Source organism: Carassius carassius, chromosome 29 (genome assembly GCF_963082965.1).
Source record: "Carassius carassius chromosome 29, fCarCar2.1, whole genome shotgun sequence".
Classification (NCBI taxonomy): Eukaryota; Metazoa; Chordata; class Actinopteri; order Cypriniformes; family Cyprinidae; genus Carassius; species Carassius carassius.
In genome coordinates, this window is record NC_081783.1 from 31013169 (window position 1) to 31038386 (window position 25218).

Here is a 25218-nt window from a genome sequence, read left to right on the forward strand (position 1 = left end):
TTTTATTTATTCTTTCTTTGATAATTAACTAACATTTTATTCAATAATACAATAAAATATTAGATTCAACTTTATTGTCATTATGCAGAGTACAAGTACAGAGCATATGAAACGCAGTTAGCATCTAACCAGAAGTGCAAGAATATAGTGTTTTATATACATATAAACGGAGAGTAAGTGAAGCTATGATATTCATATAGGAGTTGCTATATACAATTTTGAGTATATACAGAATATAAATAGGAGTGCAATGTAGGAATTATATATACTTTATGAACAGCAGCAATGAATACAGTTGGATGAGTATGCAAAAGTATTGTTAAACATGTATTCAATGCAAAATAATAGTAGTGCAATTATATTTTTATAGAAATAGTTTACTGTGCTTTGTACCATAACAACTTTAGACAGTTTACAGTGTAATGGCTTGAACAATGTGCAGTCTGTGCAATATATGAGCAGTGCAATACATGTGTTAAGTACTGTGACCAGCAGTGTTGGTCATCTTACTTTAAAAAAGTAATTAGTTACAGTTACAAATTACTTCTCCAAAAATGTAATTGAGTTAGTAACTCAGTTACCACATTGTAAAAGTAATTAGTTACTCAGCAAAGTAACTGTGACGTTATTTTACTATAACGATATTACGTCCTATAACATCTTTAATATATAAGATGTTTATATTAACTGATTGAAGAATTAAAACACTATAAGTATTTTAGAAAATGTTGCATTTATTTGAACTCAATAGATTGCAGCCTGCCATATGATATGCATAGAAATAAAAACATATAATAAATAAATATTGAAAATAAAATTAAAGTGCAAAATTAAGACAAACAAATTTAAACTTGGGTAAAAAGAAACAAAGGGAAACCTGGCCATTAGTGCAAATCTCTGTAACTGTATATTAGGCCTACAGAACACTCCAACTATGGTACGTTCATACCAAATGCGAATAGAGCATCTGGCGCAAGTGATTTCAATGTTAAGTCAATGCAAAGACACGAATAGACAACCTCAGAAAATCAGCGAAACACATTTTTAAATAGACGCTGTCATTATAAATAAACCACATATTTGACTTTAAAACAACTACATTCTTGCATGAAATACTTTTAAAACTACATTTCATGACACGATAACAGTAATATTTAGAAAATTATCTAAATAAAAATGGTGGTTGAAAATGCTGCGTGAACTCAATTGGCAGAAGCCCCCCCATGGCATGAATTTGCGTCTGTTGTGAAGTTAATTTCATGCGCGAATGAAGCTTATGAACTCAAAATGTTCAAGCGTCCAACTACGCGCGAATAGCGTGATTTATTCACGCAAGCCGTGTCTGATGTGAACACAGCATTAAATATTCAGTACAGTAACATTTTAGCATGTGTTGATGTGAGGTGGTACATAAGATTGACAACAGTGTCAGGCAGCTGATGTGTATAGCCACTAGCCAAAGCATGACACCTCATGCTTTATTAAACCAAATTGTAGTAATGCGACACTTTACATTCTCAGAAAAGATAACGGCATTGCAACGATGGGAAAAGTAATTAATTCGATTACTCCGTTACTGAAAATTAAACCAGTGCAGTAAGAGAGCAGGTCCAGGTTTGATTGGCGGTGTGGAGTTCAGAAGTGTCACAACCTCTGGGAAGAAGCTCTACCTGAGTCTGCTAGTGCGAGAGCATAGACTCCTGTAACGCCTGCCAGATGGAAGGAGGGTGAAAAGTCCATGGTTAGGATGAGAGGTATCCTTGATGATATTTTTTGCCCTGCCCAGACAGCGCTTGTGATAGATGTTCTCAATGGAAGTTAACTGAGTGCCGGTAATCCGTTTAGCAGTTTTCATCACCCGCTGGAGTGCTTTGTGGTCAGATGTGGAGCAATTGCTGTACCATACTGAGAAACAGTTTGTAAGTATGGTCTCAATGGTACAGCAGTAGAATTCCACAAGGATCCTGGGACTCTGAAAGGTGAATTTCTTAAGGCTCTGTAAGAAGTAAAGGCCCTGCTGTGCCTTTTTGAACAGGGTGGAGGTGTTAAGGTGAGGTCATCAGAGATGTGGATGCCAAGGAACTTGAAACTCGACACACGCTCCACTACAGCTCCGTTGATGTAGATGTGTGTGTGTGCGCATGCATGACTCCTAGTCCGACTGAAGTCCACAATGATCTCCTTTGTCTTCTGGGACCTATTGTAGCGATAGGCAAATTGGAATGGGTCTAGTGTAGCAGGGAGACAGGATTTTAAGTGGGATGCAACCAGTTTCTCAAAGCCCTTGGCAATGATCGGGGTTAGTGCAACAGGACAGAAGTCGTTAGGGGCCGATGCAGCGGAGTGTTTCAGTACTGGCACGATGGTGGAGGTTTTGAAGCTAGTGGGGACAGTTGTTTGGGCCAGGGACAGATTGAAAATGTCTGTGAAGACCTCAGCCAGCTGCTCTGCACAGACTTTAAGCACATGACCAGGTATTCTGTCAGGACCAGCTGCCTTCCGTGCGTTCACCTAACACAGAGTGGATTAAACGTCTGAGGTGGAGAGTGTGAGCGGCAGTTCACTGGGTTGATGCTCAGCTTTGAGTGAGATCTTATTATTTTGATCAAAATGAGCATAAAAGTGATTGAGCTCGTCAGGGAGGGAGGCAGAGCTGGAGGGGGGCACAGTGTTAGGTGTTTTGTAGTTTGTGATTGACTGTATGCCTTTCCACATACGCCGGGGGTCTGAAGAATTGAAGTGTTCTTCAATCATCTGTTTATGTTTAAGTTTGGCCTGGCAGATACCCTTCCTCAGGTTGGCTCTGGCTGAGCTGTAAGCCTCCTGGTCTGCAGACCTGAAGGCTGCATCTCTTGCTTTGAGCAGGAGGCGAACCTCTCTGTTCATCCAGGGGTTCTGATTTGGGAAAACATTTTTTGTGTGTGTGTTTGTGTGTGTGGTCACTCTGCCCACACAAGGCTCTAAGGTAGCGAACTCACTCCAGTCTGCTGGAATTGATGTTGAAGAGTGGAGTCAGCACCTCCGAGACCAATTTTAACAGTCCTTATCGTAGGTTTTGATGAATGAGGTATACTTGGGGAGCAGGAACAAAAAGAGGTGGTCAGACTGACCCAGGTGGGGGAGGGGTGTGACTTTGTAGGTATCAGTCACACTTGTATAAACATGTTCCAATGTTTTCTGTCCCCTTGTAGTGCAGGAGACATTTTGGTGAAAGATGATCTTAAAGTGCAGTGATTAAAGTCCCCCGCAACAATAAAGGCTCCATCCAGGTGCAAGGTTTGTAATTTGCTAATAGCAGCCCAAAGTTCTTTCATAGCCACGTTAGCATTAGCGTCTGGTGGTATATAAACTGCAGCAACAATGCAAGTAAACTCACGTGGTAGATTGAATGGCCTGCACTTGATAATCAGGAACTTCAGATCAGCAGAGCAGTAGGTATCAACAATGAGTTGTGCAGAGTCTGTGCAACATTTGTTTACATAAATGCATGCTCCACCACCCTTGTTTTTACCAGAGTAACAGAACAGATTCAGAACAGAACAGATTCTGTAACAGAATCTATGGACTCTCTCTTTTCTAGCATTTTAAATACATTTGCTCCTTTACTTTTAAGAAAGGTTAAGGAAACCAGTATGACACCATGGTATAATGAGCATACTCGCACCCTAAAGAGAGCAGCCCGAAAAATGGAGCGCAGCTGGAGGAAAACAAAACTAGAGGTATTTCGTATTACTTGGCGGGAAAGTAATCTATCCTACAGAAAAGCATTAAAAATTGCTAGATCCGATTACTTTTTTCTCTTTTAGAAGAAAACAAACATAACCCCAGGTATTTATTCAATACAGTGGCTAAATTAATGAAAAATAAAGCCTCAACAAGTGTTGACATTTCCCAAGATCACAGGAGTAATGACTTTATGAACTACTTTACTTCTAAAATCGATACTATTAGAGATAAAATTGTAACCATTTAGCCTCAGCTACAGTATCACATCAGACAGTGCACTATAGACCCCCTGAGGAACAGTTCCACTCATTGTCTACTATAGGAGAGGAAGAATTGTATAAACTTGTTAAATCATCTAAACAAACAACATGTATGTTAGACCCTATACCATCTAAGCTCCTGAAAGAGGTGCTTCCAGAAGTCATAGATCCTCTTCTGACTATTATTAATTCCTCATTGTCATTAGGATATGTCCCCAAAACCTTCAAACTGGCTGTTATTAAGCCTCTCATCAAAAAAAAAAAACACAACTTGACCCCACAGAACTAGTTAATTATAGACCAATCTCGAATGTCCTTTTTCTGTCCAAGATACTAGAAAAGGTGGTATCCTCACAATTATATTCCTTTCTTAGAGAAAAATGGTATATGTGAGGATTTCCAGTCAGGATTTAGACCGTATCATTGTACTGAGACTGCTCTCCTTAGAGTAACAAATGACCTGCTCTTATCATCTGATCTTGGTTGTATGTCTCTATTAGTTTTATTGGATCTTAGTGCTGCATTTGACACAATTGACCACAACATTCTTTTGCATAGACTTGAACACTTTGTTGGCATTAATGGAAGTGCATTAGCATGATTTAAATCATACTTATATGACCGCCATCAGTTCGTAGCAATGAATGAAGATGTTTCATATCGATCACAAGTGCAGTATGGAGTACCTCAAGGCTCAGTACTAGGGCCGCTACTCTTCACGCTTTATATGTTACCCTTGGGAGATATCATCAGGAAACATGGTGTTAGCTTTCACTGTTATGCTGATGATACTCAGCTCTATATTTCTTCGCGGGCCAGGTGAAACACACCAATTTGAAAAACTAATGGAATGCATAGTCGATATAAAAAACTGGATGACGAGTAATTTCTTACTGCTAAATTCTGAAAAAAACAGAGGTGTTAATTATAGGACCTAAAAACTCTGCCCCCTGGTTTCACAGACAGGGCTTAAGACTAGTCCTAGACTAAAATGTAAGTCTGAGCTGTTTCCACTGAAATAAACTTGCACTGACTGATCTTAAAAATATATCAGTGCCTTTTTAGTTTTGAGATGCACATCGGTAATGTTTTTTTTCTAAGCATGTTTATAAAAATTACTTAAATGTCCTAATTGATCTATGGTCTAATCCTGGCTTAGTCTAAGCCCTGTCTGTGAAACCGGGCCTGCATGTAATAACCTAGAACACTGTCTAAGACTTGATGGCTGGTCTGTCAATTCTTCGTCATCAGTTAGGAACTTAGGTGTGCTATTTGATCGAAATCTTTCTAGCATTTGTAAAACTGCTTTTTTCCATCTCAAAAATATATCTAAATTACGGCCTATGCTCTCAATGTCAAATGCAGGAATGTTAATCCATGCATTTATGACCTCAAGGTTAGATTATTGTAATGCTTTATTGGGTGGTTGTTCTGCATGCTTAGTAAACAAACTACAGCTAGTCCAAAATGCAGCAGCAAGAGTTCTTACTAGAACCAGGAAGTGTGACCATATTAGCCTGGTCCTGTCAACACTGCACTGGCTCCCTATCAAACATCGTATAGATTTTAAAATATTGCTTATTACTTATAAAGCCCTGAATGGTTTAGCACTTCAGTATTTGAATTAGCTCCTTTTACATTATAATCCTCTACGTCCGCTACGTTCTCAAAACTCAGGCAATTTGATTATACCTAGAATATCAAAATCAACTGCGGGCGGCAGATCCTTTTCCTATTTGGCTCCTAAACTCTGGAATAACCTACCTAACATTGTTCGGGAGGCAGACACACTCTTGCAGTTTAAATCTAGATTAAAGACCCATCTCTTTAACCTGGCTTACACATAACATACTAATATGCTTTTAATATCCAAATCCGTTAAAGGATTTTTAGGCTGCATTAATTAGGTAAACCGGAACCGGGAACACTTCCCATAACACCCGATGTACTTGCTACATCATTAGAAGAATGGCATCTACGCTAATATTAGTCTGTTTCTCTCTTATTCCAAGGTCACCGTAGCCACCAGATCCAGTCTGTATCCAGATCAGAGGGTCACTGCAGTCACCCGGATCCAGTACGTATCCAGACCAGATGGTGGATCAGCACCTAGAAAGGACCTCTACATCCCTGAAAGACAGTGGAGACCAGGACAACTAGAGCCCCAGATACAGATCCCCTGTAAAGACCTTGTCTCAAAGGAGCACCAGGACAAGACCACAGTAAACAGATGATTCTTCTGCACAATCTGACTTTGCTGCAGCCTGGAATTGAACTACTGGTTTCGTCTGGTCAGAGGAGAACTGGCCCCCCAACTGAGCCTGGTTTCTCCCAAGGTTTTTTTCTCCATTCTGTCACCGATGGAGTTTCAGTTCATTGCTGCTGTCGCCTCTGGCTTGCTTAGTTGGGGACACTTCATCTACAGCGATATTGTTGACTTTATATTGAAATTGAACAGAGATGACATCACTGAATTCAATGATGAACTGCCTTTAACTATCATTTTGCATTATTGACACTGTTTTCCTAATGAATGTTGTTCAGTTGCTTTGACGCAATGTATTTTGTTTAAAGCGCTATATAAATAAAGGTGACTTGACTTGACTTGACTAGGCTATTTAACATGCATTGTGACATTTTACCATTTCAACTTGACGGATTTTTACAATCAACTCCTTGAGATTCTAAAGTCAGTTTAATAGTATTGAAATTCAAGTTGAATATGGTATTTAAAAAAAAAATACTTAAATTATTTCCATGAATTGATAATATGTTATCATAACTTTTTCATCATAATATTTTTTTACGAGCTGAAAGTTTTTCTCGGAAACCAAGCACCCAATTTTTTTTTCTTTTTTAAATCTATTATTCGCTCACATATCTCTTACAAGGATTTTTTTTTTTTTTGAGCAAGGTGCCACTGTTATGGAGTCAAAAGATAATTACATCATCCTTAGAGTTGCCAATTAACTTAAGAAATTGAAAATAAGGGCTAATTGAGGTTCTTTCTTTTATTCTTTAATTTTTAATGTTTACTCTTTAAGAAAATAAGAGACAGAATAAGGGACAATCCAAATATTTGTAATGTACAATAATATAGGTCTATATCTGCCTGCAGTTAAAAAGTTATATTTGTTGTGATTCACTCATTTATGTAGGCTATAATTATTCTAAAAATTAAAATTAAATTAAAATTTTTGTTTAAAGACAATTTTAAAGAAAGGTTTGATCCACTTCAAATGTTGAACTGTATAGCGCAATAAAGTTTATTAGTTATTATAACTTAATTTCAGAGGTTTAAGTTGCCTTAACTCAAAAAAAGGATGCAAACTGTTGCATTAATTTTATTTTGTTGCATCCATACAATATTTTTTAGAGTGCAAAATATAAATTCTCACAGAATGTAGCCTATTCATAACCAATATACTGAACCATCTCTTTATGTTTTTCTAAATCCCAAACAGAGTCCAGACATTAGTAAAGTACCCGTCTATCAACATGGTTTGTGGGCAGTTTTAGATATGGGAAATACACATGCGTTACAGACATGACAAAAAACACCAGAGTTTTGGGAGACATTATATTTTGTAGACTTTCTGTGATTTACAATGCACAAACCAGAAGCAACAATATCTGCAGAGAAGTGTTGGCCATTCTCAAAACATAAAATATGAATTTTATTTTAATTTAAATTTTTGTGTTTCAAAGGAAAAATGAGTGTTAATGTAAATCTCCATTATGGACCGTTCTGAAAGCAGAATTTATGCAAACGCGTATAATATGCGTTAAAAACTTTAACAGAGATGTCTAGAGGGTATTTAATAGGTCTGCCCCCACGTAAGATTTTTCTAGTTACTAGTTGTTCATTTGTCATTAATCAAATAATCTGAGGTTTCTATTAAATTAGCATCTATAATCCAGCCTAAATATATTCCTCGCTCAAGCACATGCATTAAGTTAGCCTCAAAGCACAGGCAGAAGTAGCCTAATAATTGTGAAAAAGAGACATTTTAATTATTTTTTAATAAACAAATGATATCTTGTTGGCTGCAAGATTAAATTTATGCATTTAACAAACGCTTTTATCCAAAGAGACTGACATTGCATTCAACATGTGTTCCCTGGGATTCAAACCCCCAACCTTGTGCTTGCTAACGAAATGCTCTACCACTTGAGCTACAGGAACACAGTGCTGTCACTCATCTCCACACTATACTGGCCACGACTTTAGAGAGAAATGCAACCTTCACAGATGACATAATGCTTTCGTTTTGAATTGATTCGTTAGACATTTCAAGCTTTCTGTAGATATATTTCTCATGTATGTGAGACACCCCAATTTTAAGTTAATTCATTATCAGGAAAAAATTCAAGTGATCGAGACGACGCCTCCCTGTCATGCATGCGCATTAATAATTTTCACACAAACACTTGAATATGAATAATAATTCACATTTTGCATATGCATTACAAAGTAAATCATTTCATTAATTATCATTATTAGCATTATTATCAATTATCCAAAATAAAACCAAACAAGATTTGTAATGAAGATAAAATATGTAGACAAATATATTTTATGTTTATAGCAGACGCTTTTATCCAAAGTGACTTACAGTGCATTCAGGCTATCAATTTTTACCTATCATGTGTTCCCGGGGAATCGAACCCCCAACCTTGCGCTTGATAGCACAATGTTCTACCAATTGAGCTACAGGAACACTGAAATAAGAATAAATGCGTGCACTCAGCATCATGTGCGCTGCGCAAATCGCTGCTCGCAACTCTGATATTTTAAGGAATATTATACACACCTGTATTTAAATGTGGCTGCAATTTATTTATTTCTTTATTTTTTTTACTTTACTTAAATTATATGAAAGCAAGTAAAGAAGACTCCCTTTAAAAGCATGTTGTCAATTAACGAAGCTCTTTTTTACATCGTGTGCATTTTGTTGATTATAATGAAAGAACTTGAGAATTTGAGATTAATCAAATGAAGACATTTTATTAATCCATCCATTCATTAAAGTTTCAATTATTTAGCTAAATCGTGCAGGTTTAATTTATTCGTTTCTTGTTTTAATTGGGCCTAAATAATGGGAGCAAAATTATGCAGTGCATCACGTTTTACTAAAATAAACAAAATAATTTATTAAACACGCAAGCTTAGCTCACTGAAATAGTCTACCACTTTAAATGCTCCGATGCAAAGTAAACCACAATTTCTTTTGAATAATATAGTACATAATTCATATTATATACTGCACACCTTTTAAATGTGTCAAATCTAAAATATAGTGTAGAGAAAATATAAGCACAGGCTCAAGCACAGGCTTGACATTTATCCTGCTTGTATTCGTTCTAAGAAACGCACAAAATTTCATAAGGACTAAACTTTCATCTGTGAATATTAAATATTTTAACTAGCCTACAGTGTAGTGTTTTTCTTTCATTTTTCCCAACTGCAGCCATCAAATGTAACACATCAGTGAGCCAAAGCTGACCGCTATTTGCGAAAATGTGCTATGATGTGCTTGTTTAATTAACTTGTGGTTAAAGCGCCACTCAGCGGTCAGAAGCTGCAAATGCACTTTACAGATGCCGCGGCACTTGTGGTAGAAAATACATTTTGTTTGGCCACCTACTGTATGTGTGTGTTTTATGTTGAATGTGAACTTAGCTGCATGAACCATCTGTTTGAGCACAAATCAGCACGCTATTACTGTGTAATCACAGCTATCAATTTGAACACCCTCTATATGAATAGAGTGCGACTTTATAACTGACCATCAGCACGTCTACACATGATAACTGACTATATGACCAGAAATCATTGTAAATGCTCCATTTCTAGCAATCTCAGGATGTACTCTAATTGGCATACATAGTTAAATCTTTTTTTATTATTATTATTATTCAAATTATTCAAATTATTGTATTTTTCTAGTGCTCGAATAAATCATTTATATGATGTCTAAGTTTATGTCTTTTGTTTTGTAATTGAAAAACTACGCAGTGGTATGTTTAATGACTAAATAGTTTTTAGATTCCTTCAATACAGTTGTTAAATATTTTTATATTGGGGGGGGGGGGGGGGCTTGGGGGCTAGACATAGTCTCAGAAAAATGGTTGCAGGAATCTCATTTTTTCATGGTATCTTCATCCAATTTTAAATAGAAACCCATGAGACATGTGACTTTCAACACATTACTTTTCTAGATTGCTCCAGGACTGATTTCATGCATTTTTATATAAAATTAAAAAGTTTTTTCGAGGCACTTCAGTGTCTATAACTTTTGATCTATTTGAGCATTATTAACTTTGGTTGTTAAAAAGTACAGCCCAAAGGGTCTTCTTTCAAAAGACACCAAAATTATGTATGTAACACACTGAAGTAAGTAACTGCTGCGTTTGGTAGAGCACTTTCACCTGTGAATCCCATAAAGGGGGGTCTGGTTAACAGGTTAAACTACTTCAGTCTGAGTGCACTAAATTTAATTAACACACGAGTTTCACAATTTGAGTTGAATTACTGAAATAAAATAACTTTTTCCACGACATTCTAATTTATTGAGATGTACTTGTATGCTTGCGCATACAAGGACTTTGTTTTAATGACATAAGCTTCCAGTACACAGAGACAACAACAACACACAGACAAAAAATTTAATAAATGTAAATATAAAGACAAATATTGTTAAATAAATATATACAAATATTTAAAAAAAAATGTATGAACAGTTGCGCTATAGATGAGAATGGAATAGAATAGAGTGAGATGGAGGGATGTACTAGAATGGAGGTGGTAACAAATTAATATAAAGATATTTCACATTTTTTTGCATAAGTGGGGAACATTTAACTGTTCATGAGGTAGACTGCCTGGGGGAAGTGACTGTTTTTGTGCCTTGCTGTCCTGGTATTTGCGGCTCTAAAGTGTCGGCCAGATGGCAAAATCTAAAAAGGATATAACTTGGATGTGAGGGATCCAGAGTGATTTTCTGAGCCCTTTTTCTCACTCTAGATGTATACAGTTCTTGAAGGGTGGACATGGGAGAACCAGTAATCCTTTCAGCAGTCTGAACGGTTCTCTGTAGTCTTCTGATGTCTGATTTTGTAGCTGAACCAAACCAGACAGTTATTGAAGTGTACAGGACAGACTCAGTGATGGCTGAACAAAACTGTTTCAGTGGCTCCTGAGGCAGGTTAAACTTCCTCAGCTGGCGAAGGAAGTACAACCATTGTTGGGCCTTTTTCACAGTGGAGTCATTGTGATTGTCCCACTTCAGTGGACAATCAGACTCGTCACCGTCCTGGATGAGGCCGATGACTGTAGTGTCGTCTGCAAACTTAAGGAGCTTGACAGAATGGTCTTTAGAGGTGCAGTCATTGGTGTACAGGGAGAAAAGCAGTGTGGAGAGAACACATCCCTGGGGGGCACCAGTGTTGGTGGAGCAGCTGTTTGACATTTTTCCCCAGTCTCACTAGCTGTTGTCTATCTGTCAGAAAGCTGGTGATCCACTGACAGATAGAGCTAGGAACAGAGAGCTGAGTCAGTTTGGTCTTGAGGGTTGTTGGGATGATGGTGTTGAAAGCCGAACTAAAGTCCACAAACAGGATCCTCACATAAGTCCCTGTTTTGTCCAGATGTTGCAGGATGAAGTGCAATGCCATGTTGATTGCGTCATCCACGGACCTGTTTGCTCAATAAGCAAACTGCAGGGGGTCCAGTAAGGGTCCAGTGATGTCCTTCAGATAAGCCAGAACCAATTTTTCAAATTACTTCATGACGACAGACGTTAGAGCCACAGGTCTGTAGTCGTTAAGTCCTGTTATCTTGGGTTTCTTTGGAACGGGGATGATGGCGGAGCGTTTGAAGCAGGAAGGCACTTCACACAACTCCAGGGATCTGTTGAAGATCTATGAAAAGATGGGGGCCAGCTGGTCAGCACAGGTTTTCAGACAGGCTGGTGTAACACCATCTGGGCCTGGTGCTTTTCTTCTTTTGTTCTTCCTGAAGACCTGGCGCACATCATCTTCACAGATTTTAGGAGCAGGAGGTGGGGAGAGGAGGATTGCAGGAGGTGTTAATGGTTGTGAAGAGAGATGGTCAGAACGGGTTTGGGGGGTTTCAAATCTACAATAAAACTCATTCAGGTCGTTAGCAAGTAGTTGAGGGATCCCTGTGTAACCTGTGGACTGATGGACTATGGCATAGAGGAGGGAGCAAGGAGCCAGCAGGTCAAATGGCCAAGGTGGAGTCAGGAGCAGAGTCAAGGGATACTCCGGCCATGATGCTGGAGGATGGTGGATCATATTTGTGTGTGTGTTTTGTGGAGAATATGGCACAGAGCCTGATTTTACCAAGTGAGACATGTTCCTGGGACAACATCTTTGTTGTCCCTGGAACAACATTGTAATTAACCAATCAGATTTGAAGAACCAGTTTATAGATTTTGTGAAGTTTATTCTTAAAATCACTGTTTGGTGCTTGTACATCAGTGTCATTCATCTGTCATTTCCTCTGATTTTAGGGATTACTCATGGTCAAGGTTAGGTTTAGGTGTAGGGATATGGTCAAGAATACATTTTTGGAGTAAAATGTTGTTCCAGGGTCAACAAAATATGTTGACCTAGGAACACATCTAACTCAGCAAAATCAGGACGTGCAGAATATGGCTGTATCTGTACGATTACCATATGTATAAGCACACATCAGCATGTGATTGCTGTGTGTTTGAGCATCTATCAATGTGAATGCTATATTTCTAGCAGTCTCAGGATGTACTGTAATTGCAGGAATCTCATTTTTCATGGTATCTTCTTCAGATTTGAAATAGATTGCTCCAGGACTGATTTCATGTATTTTTTTTATAAAATGATAAATAAAAAATTTCAAGACACTTCAGTGTCTATAACGTTTTATCTTTTTGAGAATTAGCAACTCTGGATGATGGAGAGTAAAGTCCAAAGGGTCTAAAGACACCAAAATTGTGTGTGTGGCACACTAAATTCAGGAACAATTTTAAAATCATAGTTTAAAAGTATATAATTAGATCCGAAAACACACTGGTAATTATTACTTTATTATTATAAGCAACTAATTATTATTGCCTGCTTCATTACAAAAATGGAGTGTTTATTTACACTAGTTTAAATATCCTGCATTGTTGCACAAACTCCACCCACCAACATGTAATTGAGCTATATTACAAAAGACGACAAAACTTACATATATTACAAAACCAGCAAATTACAACAATATTTACTCACACTGTTATTGTACTTTGAGATAACTGCATTTCCCCCTCACACAAGTTGGGTCTTCAGCCCTGTATTTCTGCAGCCTGTCTACTGATAATTGTGGGGTTTGACAATCACAAATCTCTCGCTGCTGACCTGTATTCATATTTTTGAAATAAATTTACAATGTGATTCATAGGTTAATATAGGCCTAAATTTGCTGCACAACTGCCGAAAAATTAGTCCATCTTTGAGTGTGACCCTAAAGTCAAACGCTTGAATTGTATAATATACAGCTTTATGGATTCAGCTTTGGGAAATTACAGAGCAGAGGACGAAGTGAGATCAGTGAGCAGCTTAATTACAAACTAGCAGATGGTGCTTCATCTGAGATACACGTCAAATGAGGGTAAACACAAACCCTGTGAGAGTCCTACAAACAAATCACATCTACTCAACATTTGCCACATGGGGGAAAAAAAAAATAGAGCCTTCTACATTGAAAATTCCCGTTCATTGAAAAACACTTAGCATTTACTGTCTACAAATATTGGTTTAATCGGTCAGCGTCTGAAACGAACCACAATGCCACATATTGAGAGTTTAACAACAAACTGCTGGATATGTAAAATTATTTGAAAATAGTCTGTCTGATCTAGATTTAATGTAAAATGTAGGGCCATTCTAGCCAATTTGACACCCTAGGTCACCCCCCCCCCCCCTAATATATATATATATATATACTTTTCAGGCACCAGTTTCTTTTCACATTCAATGTGGTTGTCATAGTCATGAAACTCATTTGAGGAGATTCAGCCAATTGTGAGTTCCACAAATCTGAATGCGTTATTTGTACACATAAATCACATATGAATAAATTTTATTACATTTGGATTTGGATACATGTTTAGATATTATCAATGGCTACTTTTTTGTCTTTATCTGTTTTTTGTTTTATTGTTTTGTTGTTGTTTCTTGAAACATTGATTTAAAGTGTCAGTTATTGCATTATTTCAGTCAAACCTATAGAACCCTTTGTTATCTCAAGCTACATATAAAAGCCTGATCAGTGGCATAAAAGTAATTAATGCAGCTACTTAATCCTTTGCTACTCATTAACGCGTGAACGTCCCCTTTAAATGATGTGACGCTCTGCCCTTTTTGTGTATAACACTGCTCCGTTTAAGTGCTGTTAGAAGTGAATGAGTTGATTCAACATTTCGACACCTTCGTAAGGATGCATTAAACTCGACAAAACGATTTAAAATAAAGGATGATTTAAAATGAAGGTGAATGAGCAAATTTTATTATACAAATATATTTTTAATTGGCTATTAAAGTTTATATGGGAATATTGCATGACACAATGATCCTTTAACAATTCACTGGGGCAATAACGCAAAAAATCACAAACTTTTTGGTTTTGGACAAATCTCGCAACATGATTTATTAACTGCCACAAATACTGCCTAAACAAAATACAGATTGAAATTAATCTTTGAACTTAGCTTTATTGCATGGCAAAAAAATAAAGTGCTACCTTGCCAAAGCACTGACAGAGCCCAATGATCTAATGGTGTTGTTGAGCGCTCCAAATGCAAACTTTGCATGCAACAATCAGGCAACAGTTGACAGCACTCTGATCCAGTGGCATACAGGCATCGTCAGATTTTCAGTACTCTAGCTCAGTGATGCTGGGTGATCCAGTGGGGCTGGCAGTCATATCTCAGGGTGACCATGCTGCTAAATGTAGTGCCAGTATGAGTGCTCATTGGTGCTCCTTCAGCTGTTAGCGCCCTAGGCGAATGCCTAGCTTGCCTATCCCTAGAAGCAGCACTGGTAAAACATGTTGCAAATGTTAAAGGGATTATGTACAGTAGATTATCACAGATTTCAGTTCAGCTATAGGTTCACATTTAGACCACACACATCGAATGCTCTTCATAATTAATAACAGTTAGAAAAACAGTCCACAAGATAATAAAATCAATCCTATCACATTGTGCTCCATTTTCCAGACACTGGGTTGAAGATGCCAGCAAGAGAGAGACGGAATGAGATAATAGATGGCTTTGATGTGCCAGAGACCGATTCATGATTGATTTGAGATGCTGTTACCATGGCCACTGCCTTCACACACACAAAAAAACCCTTTCCTTTATTATTGCTATTATCTTAATAAAAATAAAACACAGTTTTCCTCACAGTACTGTAGAAAGTCAACATCCAATAACCTCTAATATAGATGAGCTGAAGATCAACAATATCTTCAAGAAAATTCATAAGATTAATATTTTAGTCTAAAATGTTATTATTTTTATTAATAATTATTATTATTTTACATTAATAGTAATGAAAACTGTGGTGTAATGCTGTCATTATGTCATGTGGAATTTTCAGTATAACAGCCACGATCACTGTGTTTACTGAGTGAGAATGTGTTGGACTCATACTATTACAAAGACTGACAAGATTCACTGATATTCAAGAATGAAACACAATACATTAGGAGCTGGAGAGTGCACACTTTTATACATTTTGTTTAATATTCCCAAAACAAACTAAATCTTCAGTTAAAGCTCTAGAGATGCCTTTGAGAGTTGTGCAGTCAGGAGCTTCACATTGTGACTGTGCCTCATACACTATCAGCTCTATCTCTGTCTGTAAATGAGTGGACCTAATGACCTGTACGGTTCGATTTTCTGCAGGATTATTCACACAGTATCCAGTGCAGCTCATAACAGTACTGTATCTATAGCTTTTAGCCCATTTGTATTAAGGTTAAAGAACTCTTGGTTGGGATTCTTCACATTGACATGCTAGCATTGGTGCTGAAGATCTGTGCTACACTGCAATTATTGATTCTTCTCACAAGAGCTTGGGTCAACCTGGTTTCTTTTCAGACTACGTTCAGTCTTCGCCCAGCGAGACCAAAAAGCACATCCTGAGTCTCCATCCTAGAGAGATCTGAAACTTCTTCAGGGTCTCTTTTGTGAGTTCCAGATTTGTAGGAGATCAGCATCCCTCAGCACTTGACGTTTAAGGGAAGATGTCGCTGCCAGTGTCACTTCACCCAACCTCGTTCCAGAGACAGAGGCGCTAGAGGGTACAGATGAGAACTGATCGTGTAATAGATCACGGTCTCTCAGTGAGAGAAGCTGGATAGAGCTCAGCCCAACACTGGGCTTTGGTTCAGTAAAATGGTGGTTAAATAATCAGACACAGTGCCAACCTATGTGCACAATGCTATATGTATGTGTATGTGCTCAGAAGGATCCAGAAATAGTTTGAACACCTCTAGAAGAGAAAACAGATATATGTGTAGCTACCTTGTGTCTCTCTTAGATGGGTCTAAGTAAAACAGGTTCAGTTTTGACTGTGTCAGTTTTGATTGATGATGATATACCGTGACGCTTTGCATTGAAATGTAGCCTACTTATGCACCGGAAACACTGAAAGAAGTCATGTGACCTACACGTCAGATTAGCATCAGCTGTTCAGATACATGATCTGCTTATCCCTTTTTCAGCTGTTTTTTCTTGTCAAATTACTCTCTGGAAGCACAAAGCAGCTCAGCTGCATTTCTTCAGTCTTAGGACACTTTAGGGACACTGTAATAATTAAATTACAATACATATATTACACTCCCAAGGCCCTCATAATGTGTAGATAGAAGAAAATTACTTTTCTGGTGGGTGACTTCAGGCAAAACATTAATATAAGCTTATTTCCCAGCTTTTAAGAGATTTCTCCAAGGGAAATTGTGTTTTTATTCACTGTCATGGGCAGTGTGGCTGATGAAAGTTATTTTAAAGGTTACATTTAAACAGTAGATGCATGATGGGCCTCAAGAAGAAGACTCCTTTAAACTCTGTATGGAATACTTGTTTATGATTGTTCAGATGAACATGTCCCTGCATACTGACTGTGTGCCTGATATTCACTACTGACCACATGTCATAGGTCTCAAAATAGATCAAGCTCACAATTCACAATTGTGGAAATGACCTTCAGAATTAATTTAATGGATCAGACGTTCCCAGTTGGATTAAAAAATGGTAAGAAGCACAAAGTACTAAATGAGAGAGAACTTAAAACAGAGGAAAATATTATATGTTTTAACTAAATATATTATGTAACTAGTTCACACAGTTGGATTATTACAGCTGGAGATTAATAATAATATATATTTAAAAAATCATATTACCATGTTGTGGTGCTCATCTTGTTACAAGGCTGATTGTCTCATACATTAAAATCAGGGCTGGACTGGGAACAGTTTTCAGACCTCACACATCTCTCAAACTGTCCTGGTGCCAACCCACCAAATGAGGCCAAATCACAAAGAATAATAGCCATCATAACTTGCTTTTATTAAAGCTCTTTCTCTCTAATATCCAGATGTGTTCTTGCCTGTACTGTGCTGCTGTCATCATTATCGCTCAGAGGATCAAAGAGCATCACTTGACTGGTGAATGTCCCTGAAGCAAAGCTAAATAGAATTAATTCATATTTCATTTTGTAAAAAACTACCTTGAACATTTTATGGGGTGAAATAAAAAGCTTCAGAGCTAAGATCGATCAGGAAAAGGTACCCAGTTCTTCACAGAGGGCTTTTCTTCTGGATATATGACCTGGCATTGGGATCACTGGAGAGAAGACAAGTCGACTTTACAGATTTAACATTGAATTTATCATTTGTTTAATAATTTATATGTTTAGTATATGCAAAGGACAATCTGAACTTGAATTATGTAATATTTAAAGGAGATTTACTGTTCACACCTTGGCACAGCTAGCCAATTGAGTAGGCTATATATGGCTCATGTTTTCCTGTCATGACAATAGCAATGTATGGTAATATACATGATACTGTTGATGTGTTTGGTCACACGTGATAGTCATGTGGCATCGGCGACTTCACTTCCTCAAGCCCCACTCTCGGCATTTCGAAGACGACAACAAACAAAGTTAAATCTGACACAGAGAAAGGGACAGATGCGTGTACTTCTAACATGTTTGGTTGGTAAAATAAATGATTTAAAATAAATGTAAAATCAGAATGTTTTCCGTGTCTGGAATGGATGTATTCTTGAGTCTATAGGATAATAATAATATGATAAGATATCCTTGTTTAAAATAAAATTTTGGTTTCGTCTATTCTGCTAGGTACTTATACTATATTGACTGAGTTAAATAGAATTGCATTACTAAAAAGAGACTAAAATACAATTCTCAAAGACTAAATGCCATCAGTTTTCCTCGTCTAAAACTAGACGTAAATAGTCATGGACAATTCTGACAAAAATAAGACTAAAATGCTCAGACTTTTAGTTGACCGAAACTTGACTAGACTAAAAATAGTATGAATGTGACTAAAACTAATAAAAACTAAAAAGACTGCTTCACATAAAGACTAGATTAAAACTAAAACAGGCCGCCAAGAACAACACTAATGGGAGGAGAGGATTTGAATCAATCACTGATTTACATGACTTACCAGGGTTAGCTGTGATCAGTTCACTGCTATTCGTACCATTATCTTACACCCCAAAAAGGATGTCTGAGCCCATTCTGCATCTGTGTTTGTAGTCGATCACCAGAACCTGATTATCATTGGTCATTAATGGAAATGATTTGCATCTGTGTTCTGTAATTTTTTCCTTATCAGTAGGACAGCAGTTATTTTGTTTAGTAAATCTGACCCTTGTGTGTGTCATGGATCCTAAACTGTAGTTTCTGAGATTTTGCAAGAACCCCTTTGAGACTGAAGCTGTTTCCACCAAAGCTGTCAGTGTAATAGAGAACCATTAACATCTGACATGAACCCATCCATCTGACTGATTCTCTAAAATCAATGCGAAATTATTACTTGTTTCAGCCAAAAATGCTGAGGGAAGCTTTGATTAAACCTTATCTGTGGTTAGAAAGACAGAAATACCGATCAAAATAAAATTCTCCAATCATCAGATGCAAGTGAAAGGAACTAGAGCATAAAAGATGAGTACAGTTGATGTGAGAAATGCAAATTCAAGACACAAACTGTCTACAAAGAAAATACATCCATCGCACATCTTCAGAGAAACATTAGCATCCAAATGTGTTTTAATGTTTCGTTATAGGTGCTGTTTGCTGCATAATACAAATATAAAATGCAACTAAATAATATTTAAGGGGCAATATATATATATAATTATAAAAACGGATGCCATGTTTTAACTCAATCTAACCAAAGGAATATATATATATGTATATATAATATGATAAAATTTAGGATGATTAAATCCCTCAAGTGTGACTTACATTTTCTTTTTAGCATTCATAGGACTTCCTTTGGCAAATGCAACTCATGGTTACAGCACATAATACTATTCCTCAGAACCAGAATCCGAGCTCATCCCTGTGCTGTTACACAAAGATTCAAAGCACAGGCATTTATCCAGAAATTCATCTTTAAACATACAATCAAGTGCTGCTGGTATCATGCTAGCACAACAAAGCTCTACTACATAACGTTTAACAAAGCAGCTTTACACAAACACACACACACACACACACACACACGCTGCTATGAACCAGCGTCTCACATGTTAATCATGCATATTAAACACAGGAAACATTTCTGCTTATTTGGTGGCACAGTAAAGCGTACATGCCAAACTCTGAAATCTGCGGCTGGGTGAGAAACTGACAGTCGAGATTGCCTCTGTGTTTTTACCGCCCACATAAATGCCCGTTTGGTGCTGATAACATAATTGCTGAACGCACAGCGCACCCACACAAACACACACACAATGCAGCAGGAGAAAAACAGTTATGTGATCGTGTGGAGAGCCAGGGTTCTTTCCTGAAAAAACACAACAGTTCACCTAGAAATCTAATCAAAAGCCACTACATTACTTCTCTGTAAACAGTTCAAACAGAGCACGAGAGGCTTTTTTCACCAGTGATGAAAACACTGTGTTTACTCCACATTCCCTTCATGAGTCTGAAGCCAACAACAGGAGAGGCTTGACCTCCAAAATATACAACACTGAAAGCTTCCACCCAACTCTCCAGCGCACGCTCCCGCTCTGAAACAATGCTGTGAGATGAGGGTCATACCTGAGTTCCTCTTGGAGATGTATTTGAGATTGATGGAGGCCGCTGAATTGATGAGGAGGAGCATAAATCCAGCGAGCTTCATCTTCCAGGTGTGTGCAGCTACAAGAAATCAGAAAACACAGCAATAAGTCCTGGTTTCTTTTTCTTTTTTTCTTTTTTTTTTTACTTGAATGTACAGTATAAAGTAACTTCATTGTGTAAAAAAAAAAAAAAACCCTCTCCAGTACAATAGAATGGACAAAGTGAAGACCGGACACTTGTTTCTCTTCTAAATAATTCCAAATAATCAAGTCTGTATTAAATAAATATATTACAGCACTGAATGTTTGCTGAAACAGGTCTGTTATAATCATAAACTACTGATTTTAAAACGTTACTGTCAGTTAATATAGCCTTTCTTCTGATTTGAACAAATACACTCAGTCTCACTGGATATCGGCAATAGATTTTTACGTTAAATATCATACTGTTGCAAAACTGTATATTAATATTCTGTCTGTCACACAGAGAATCGGTGTGTCATTATTGCAATATGTCTTTATTTGTGTAAAGTCCAGAAGTCATTGGCTGCTCACCTGTTTCTCTCATAACTGTGTGTCTGTGTGCTCTCAGCTTCTAGTCTCCGTTCAGTCGCTCTAGTAATTCTTGTTTATTCGTCCTGATCTCGTGCTGGTTTTCTGCCTAGATCAGTGGAGGGAACCACTCTAAACGTTTGCTTCTCTCTGACCATCAGCTGTGAGCATCTTCTGATTATACTGTCCTGCTGCTGGACCGATGTCTGCTCATGAACCCTGCTGTCCTTGACTTCACTCTCATCTCATCCTCTCGCACTTTCGCTGATTTCATAGTTTCAACCCCTGCATGACTGACCTCCCACCTGCCCTTTCTGTCGAGCCCACTCTACATTTGAGCTTGACATTCATTAAAGCACCTCATTTACAGATCCTGACACATACCTACTGTATGCATTTACATTACATTACATTTAATCATTTAGCAGACGCTTTTATCCAAAGCGACTTACACATGAGAACAATAGAAGCAGTCAGGTCAACAAGAGAACAACAACAGTATACAAGTGCCATGACAAGTCTCAGTCTAGTATAGAACGCATAGTATTTTTTTTTTTTTTTTTTTAATTAAAAGACAAGAAAAGGAAAAGTGCTAGTGTTAGTTGGTTAAGTGCAGGCGAAAAAGATGAGTCTTTAGCCATTTCTTGAAAATGAGTAAAGACTCAGCTGTACGAATTGAGATTGGGAGGTCATTCCACCAGCTGGGCACAGTCCAGGAAAAGGTCCGTGAGAGTGATTTTGAACTTCTTTGTATGCATACACTTTACTGCAGCTTACAGCTGAAATGGTCACTATAGTGGCAGTAAAACAGTAACAAACACACGCATACTAGTTAGACTACAGTCCTTCAGAAAAAGTTCAATAATCAGCAAAATAGGAGCAAAACATCACCAAGAAAAAAAAGAGATCAGAAATTGTTAACCTGACATGGATCAAAAGCAGAAGAGTGATTGCAGAATGCTTTTAGATTGGACTCTCTGGATATCTCTGTCTGCTATAGGGGCTCTTCAGCCCGTGAGAGTGAAGGACAGTGGCTCAGACCCTGGTTATGAGCTCAAAACACTTTTATCATAGAGCATCATTTGTAAACTAATACAGTTTGATGTTTGTACACATAACCAGCTCCATATGTGTGGTTCTCTGGTGTAGTAAACGTGCTCGGCAGCGCACCCGGTACAGCACTGCTCTAGTGATGTGAAGCGCTGGAGTATGAGATGTGTTATTAATGTGTACTGCTTCTGCACCACATCCACACATGTACCACATGTATACTGCAAACTGATCATGTGTGAAATGGCCATTGCATGAAAGAAGCAACATTAAATCCAGGCTAACGCTGGAATGACACGGTTCACCATGAGAAGCACAGCAGAGGGTTTATTATAGGGTCCTGAGAAACTACATCCATCGGGTAGGGCCCATCGGGCCCCTCCTTGAACTGCCACCCCTCCTTGAACTGCCACCTTAACGTGGTGGAGGGGTTTGAGTACCCGAATGACCCTAGGAGCTATGTTGTCCGGGGATATATGCCCCTGGTAGGGTCTCCCAAGGCAAACAGGTCCTAGGCGACGGGTCAGACTAAGAGCGGTTCAGAACCCCCTTATGAGAAGACTAAATCTAAGGACCGTGACGTCGCCCGGTATGGCGCAGCCGGGGCCCCACCCTGGAGCCAGGCCCGGGGTTGGGGCTCATATGCGAGCGCCTGGTGGCCGGGCCTCTCCCCACGGGGTCCGGCCGGGCTCGGCCCGAAGGAGCGACGTGGGGCCGCCTTCCCGTGGGCTCACCACCTACAGGAGGGACCGTAAGGGGCCGGTGCTTAGACAATCGGGCGGCAGTCGAAGGCGGGGGCCTCGACAGCCCGATCCCTGGACACGGAAACTAGCTCTAGGGACGTGGAACGTCACCTCACTGGCGGGAAAGGAGCCCGAGATTGTGCGTGAGGTTGAGAGGTTCCGACTAGCGATAGTCGGGCTCACCTCTACGCACAGCTTGGGCTCTGGAACCACACTCCTCGAGAGAGGATGGACTCTTCACCACTCTGGAGTTGCCCATGGTGAGAGGCGGCGGGCTGGTGTGGGTTTGCTTATAGCCCCCCAGCTCAGCTGCCATGTGTTGGAATTTACCCCGGTGAACGAGAGGGTCGCTTCCCTGCGCCTTCGGGTCGGGGATAGGTCTCTCACTGTCGTTTGTGCCTACGGGCCGAACGGCAGTGCAGAGTACCCGGCCTTCTTGGAGTCTCTGGGAGGGGTGCTGGAAAGTGCTCCGACTGGGAACTCCGTCGTTTTACTGGGGGACTTCAACGCCCATGTGGGCAACGACAGTGGCACCTGGAGGGGCGTGATTGGGAGGAACGGCCCCCCTGATCTGAACCCGAGCGGTGTTCAGTTATTGGACTTCTGTGCTAGTTACAGCTTGTCCATAACGAACACCATGTTCAAGCATAAGGGTGTCCATCAGTACACGTGGCACTAGGACACCCTAGGCCGTAGGTCGATGATCGACTTTGTGGTCGTTTCATCCGACCTCCGGCCGTATGTCTTGGACACTCGGGTGAAGAGAGGGGCGGAGCTGTCAACCGATCACCACCTGTTGGTGAGTTGGATCCGATGGCGGGGGAGGAAGCTGGACAGACTCGGCAGACCCAAATGTACTGTGAGGGTCTGCTGGGAACGTTTGGCCGAGTCTCCTGTCAGAGAGATCTTCAAATCCCACCTCCGGCAGAGCTTCGACCGGATCCCGAGGGAGGCTGGAGATATTGAGTCCGAGTGGACCATGTTCTCCACCTCCATTGTCGAAGCGGCCGCTCGGAGCTGTGGCCGTAAGGTTTCCGGTGCCTGTCGAGGTGGCAATCCCCGAACCCGGTGGTGGACACCGGAAGTAAGGGATGCCGTCAAGCTGAAGAATGAGTCCTATCGGGCCTGGTTGGCTTGTGGGACTCCTGAGGCAGCTGACAGGTACCGGCAGGCCAAGCGGACTACAGCCCGGGTGGTTGTGGAGGCAAAAACTCGGGCCTGGGAGGAGTTCGGTGAGGCCATGGAGAAGGACTATCCGTCAGCCTCGAAGAGATTCTGGCAAACCGTCCGGCGCCTCAGGAGAGGGAAGCAGTGCCCTACCAACGCTGTTTACAGTAGAGGTGGGGAGCTGTTGACCTCAACTGGGGATGTCGTTGGACGGTGGAAGGAATACTTCGAGGATCTCCTCAATCCCGCTGTCACATCTTCCATTGAGGAAGCAGAGGCTGAGGGCTCAGATGTGGACTCGTCCATCACCCAAGCTGAAGTCACCGAGGTGGTCAAGAAACTCCTCGGTGGCAAGGCACCGGGGGTGGATGAGATCCGCCCTGAGTACCTCAAGTCTCTGGATGTTGTGGGGCTGTCTTGGCTGACACGCCTCTGCAGCATCGCGTGGCAGTCGGGGACGGTGCCTCTGGGATGGCAGACCGGGGTGGTGGTCCCTCTTTTTAAGAAGGTGGACCGGAGGGTGTGTTCCAACTACAGGGGGATCACACTTCTCAGCCTCCCTGGGAAAGTCTATGCCAGGGTACTGGAGAGGAGAATCCGGTCGATAGTAGAACCTTGGATTCAGAAGGAACAGTGTGGTTTTCGTCCAGGCCGTGGAACACTGGACCAGCTCTATACCCTCTACAGGGTGCTGGAGGGTTCATGGGAGTTTGCCCAACCAGTCCACATGTGCTTTGTGGATTTGGAGAAGGCATTCGACTGTGTCCCTCGCGGCGGCCTGTGGAGGGTGCTCCGGGAGTATGGGGTCCGGGGCCCTTTGCTAAGGGCTATCCGGTCCCTGTACGACCGGAGCAGGAGCTTGGTTCGTATTGCCAGCAGTAAGTCAGACTTGTTCCCGGTGCGTGTTGGATTTCGGCAGGGCTGCCCTTTGTCGCCGGTTCTGTTCATGATTTTTATGGACAGAATTTCTAGGCGCAGCCAGGGGCCGGAGGGGGTCAGGTTTGGTGACAACACGATTTCGTCTCTGCTCTTTGCGGATGATGTTGTCGTGTTGGCCTCATCAAGCCAGGACCTTCAGCATGCACTGGGACGGTTTGCAGCCGAGTGTGAAATGGCTGGGATGAGAATCAGCACCTCCAAATCCGAGGCCATGGTCCTCAGTTGGAAAAGGGTGGCTTGCCCACTTCAGGTTGGTGGAGAGTTCCTGCCTCAAGTGGAGGAGTATAAGTATCTTGGGGTCTTGTTCACGAGTGAGGGAAGGATGGAACGGGAGATTGACAGACGTATCGGTGCAGCTTCTGCAGTAATGCGGTCGATGTACCGGTCTGTCGTGGTGAAGAAAGAGCTGAG

The 25218-nt window shown here is 40.1% G+C and overlaps 1 protein-coding gene across 1 annotated transcript in view; it reads right to left on the minus strand.

The window, feature by feature from the left end:
- The window catches only part of LOC132110031 (X-linked interleukin-1 receptor accessory protein-like 2), a 226021-nt gene extending 205591 nt beyond the window's left edge, over positions 1-20430 (minus strand). Inside the window, exon 1 of the mRNA XM_059516613.1 lies at positions 20337-20430. Within this exon, the coding sequence (XP_059372596.1) occupies positions 20337-20418 (82 nt within the window). The 5' untranslated portion in view covers positions 20419-20430. The remainder of the gene's footprint in view (positions 1-20336) is intronic.
- Between the last annotated feature and the right edge of the window lie 4788 nt (positions 20431-25218).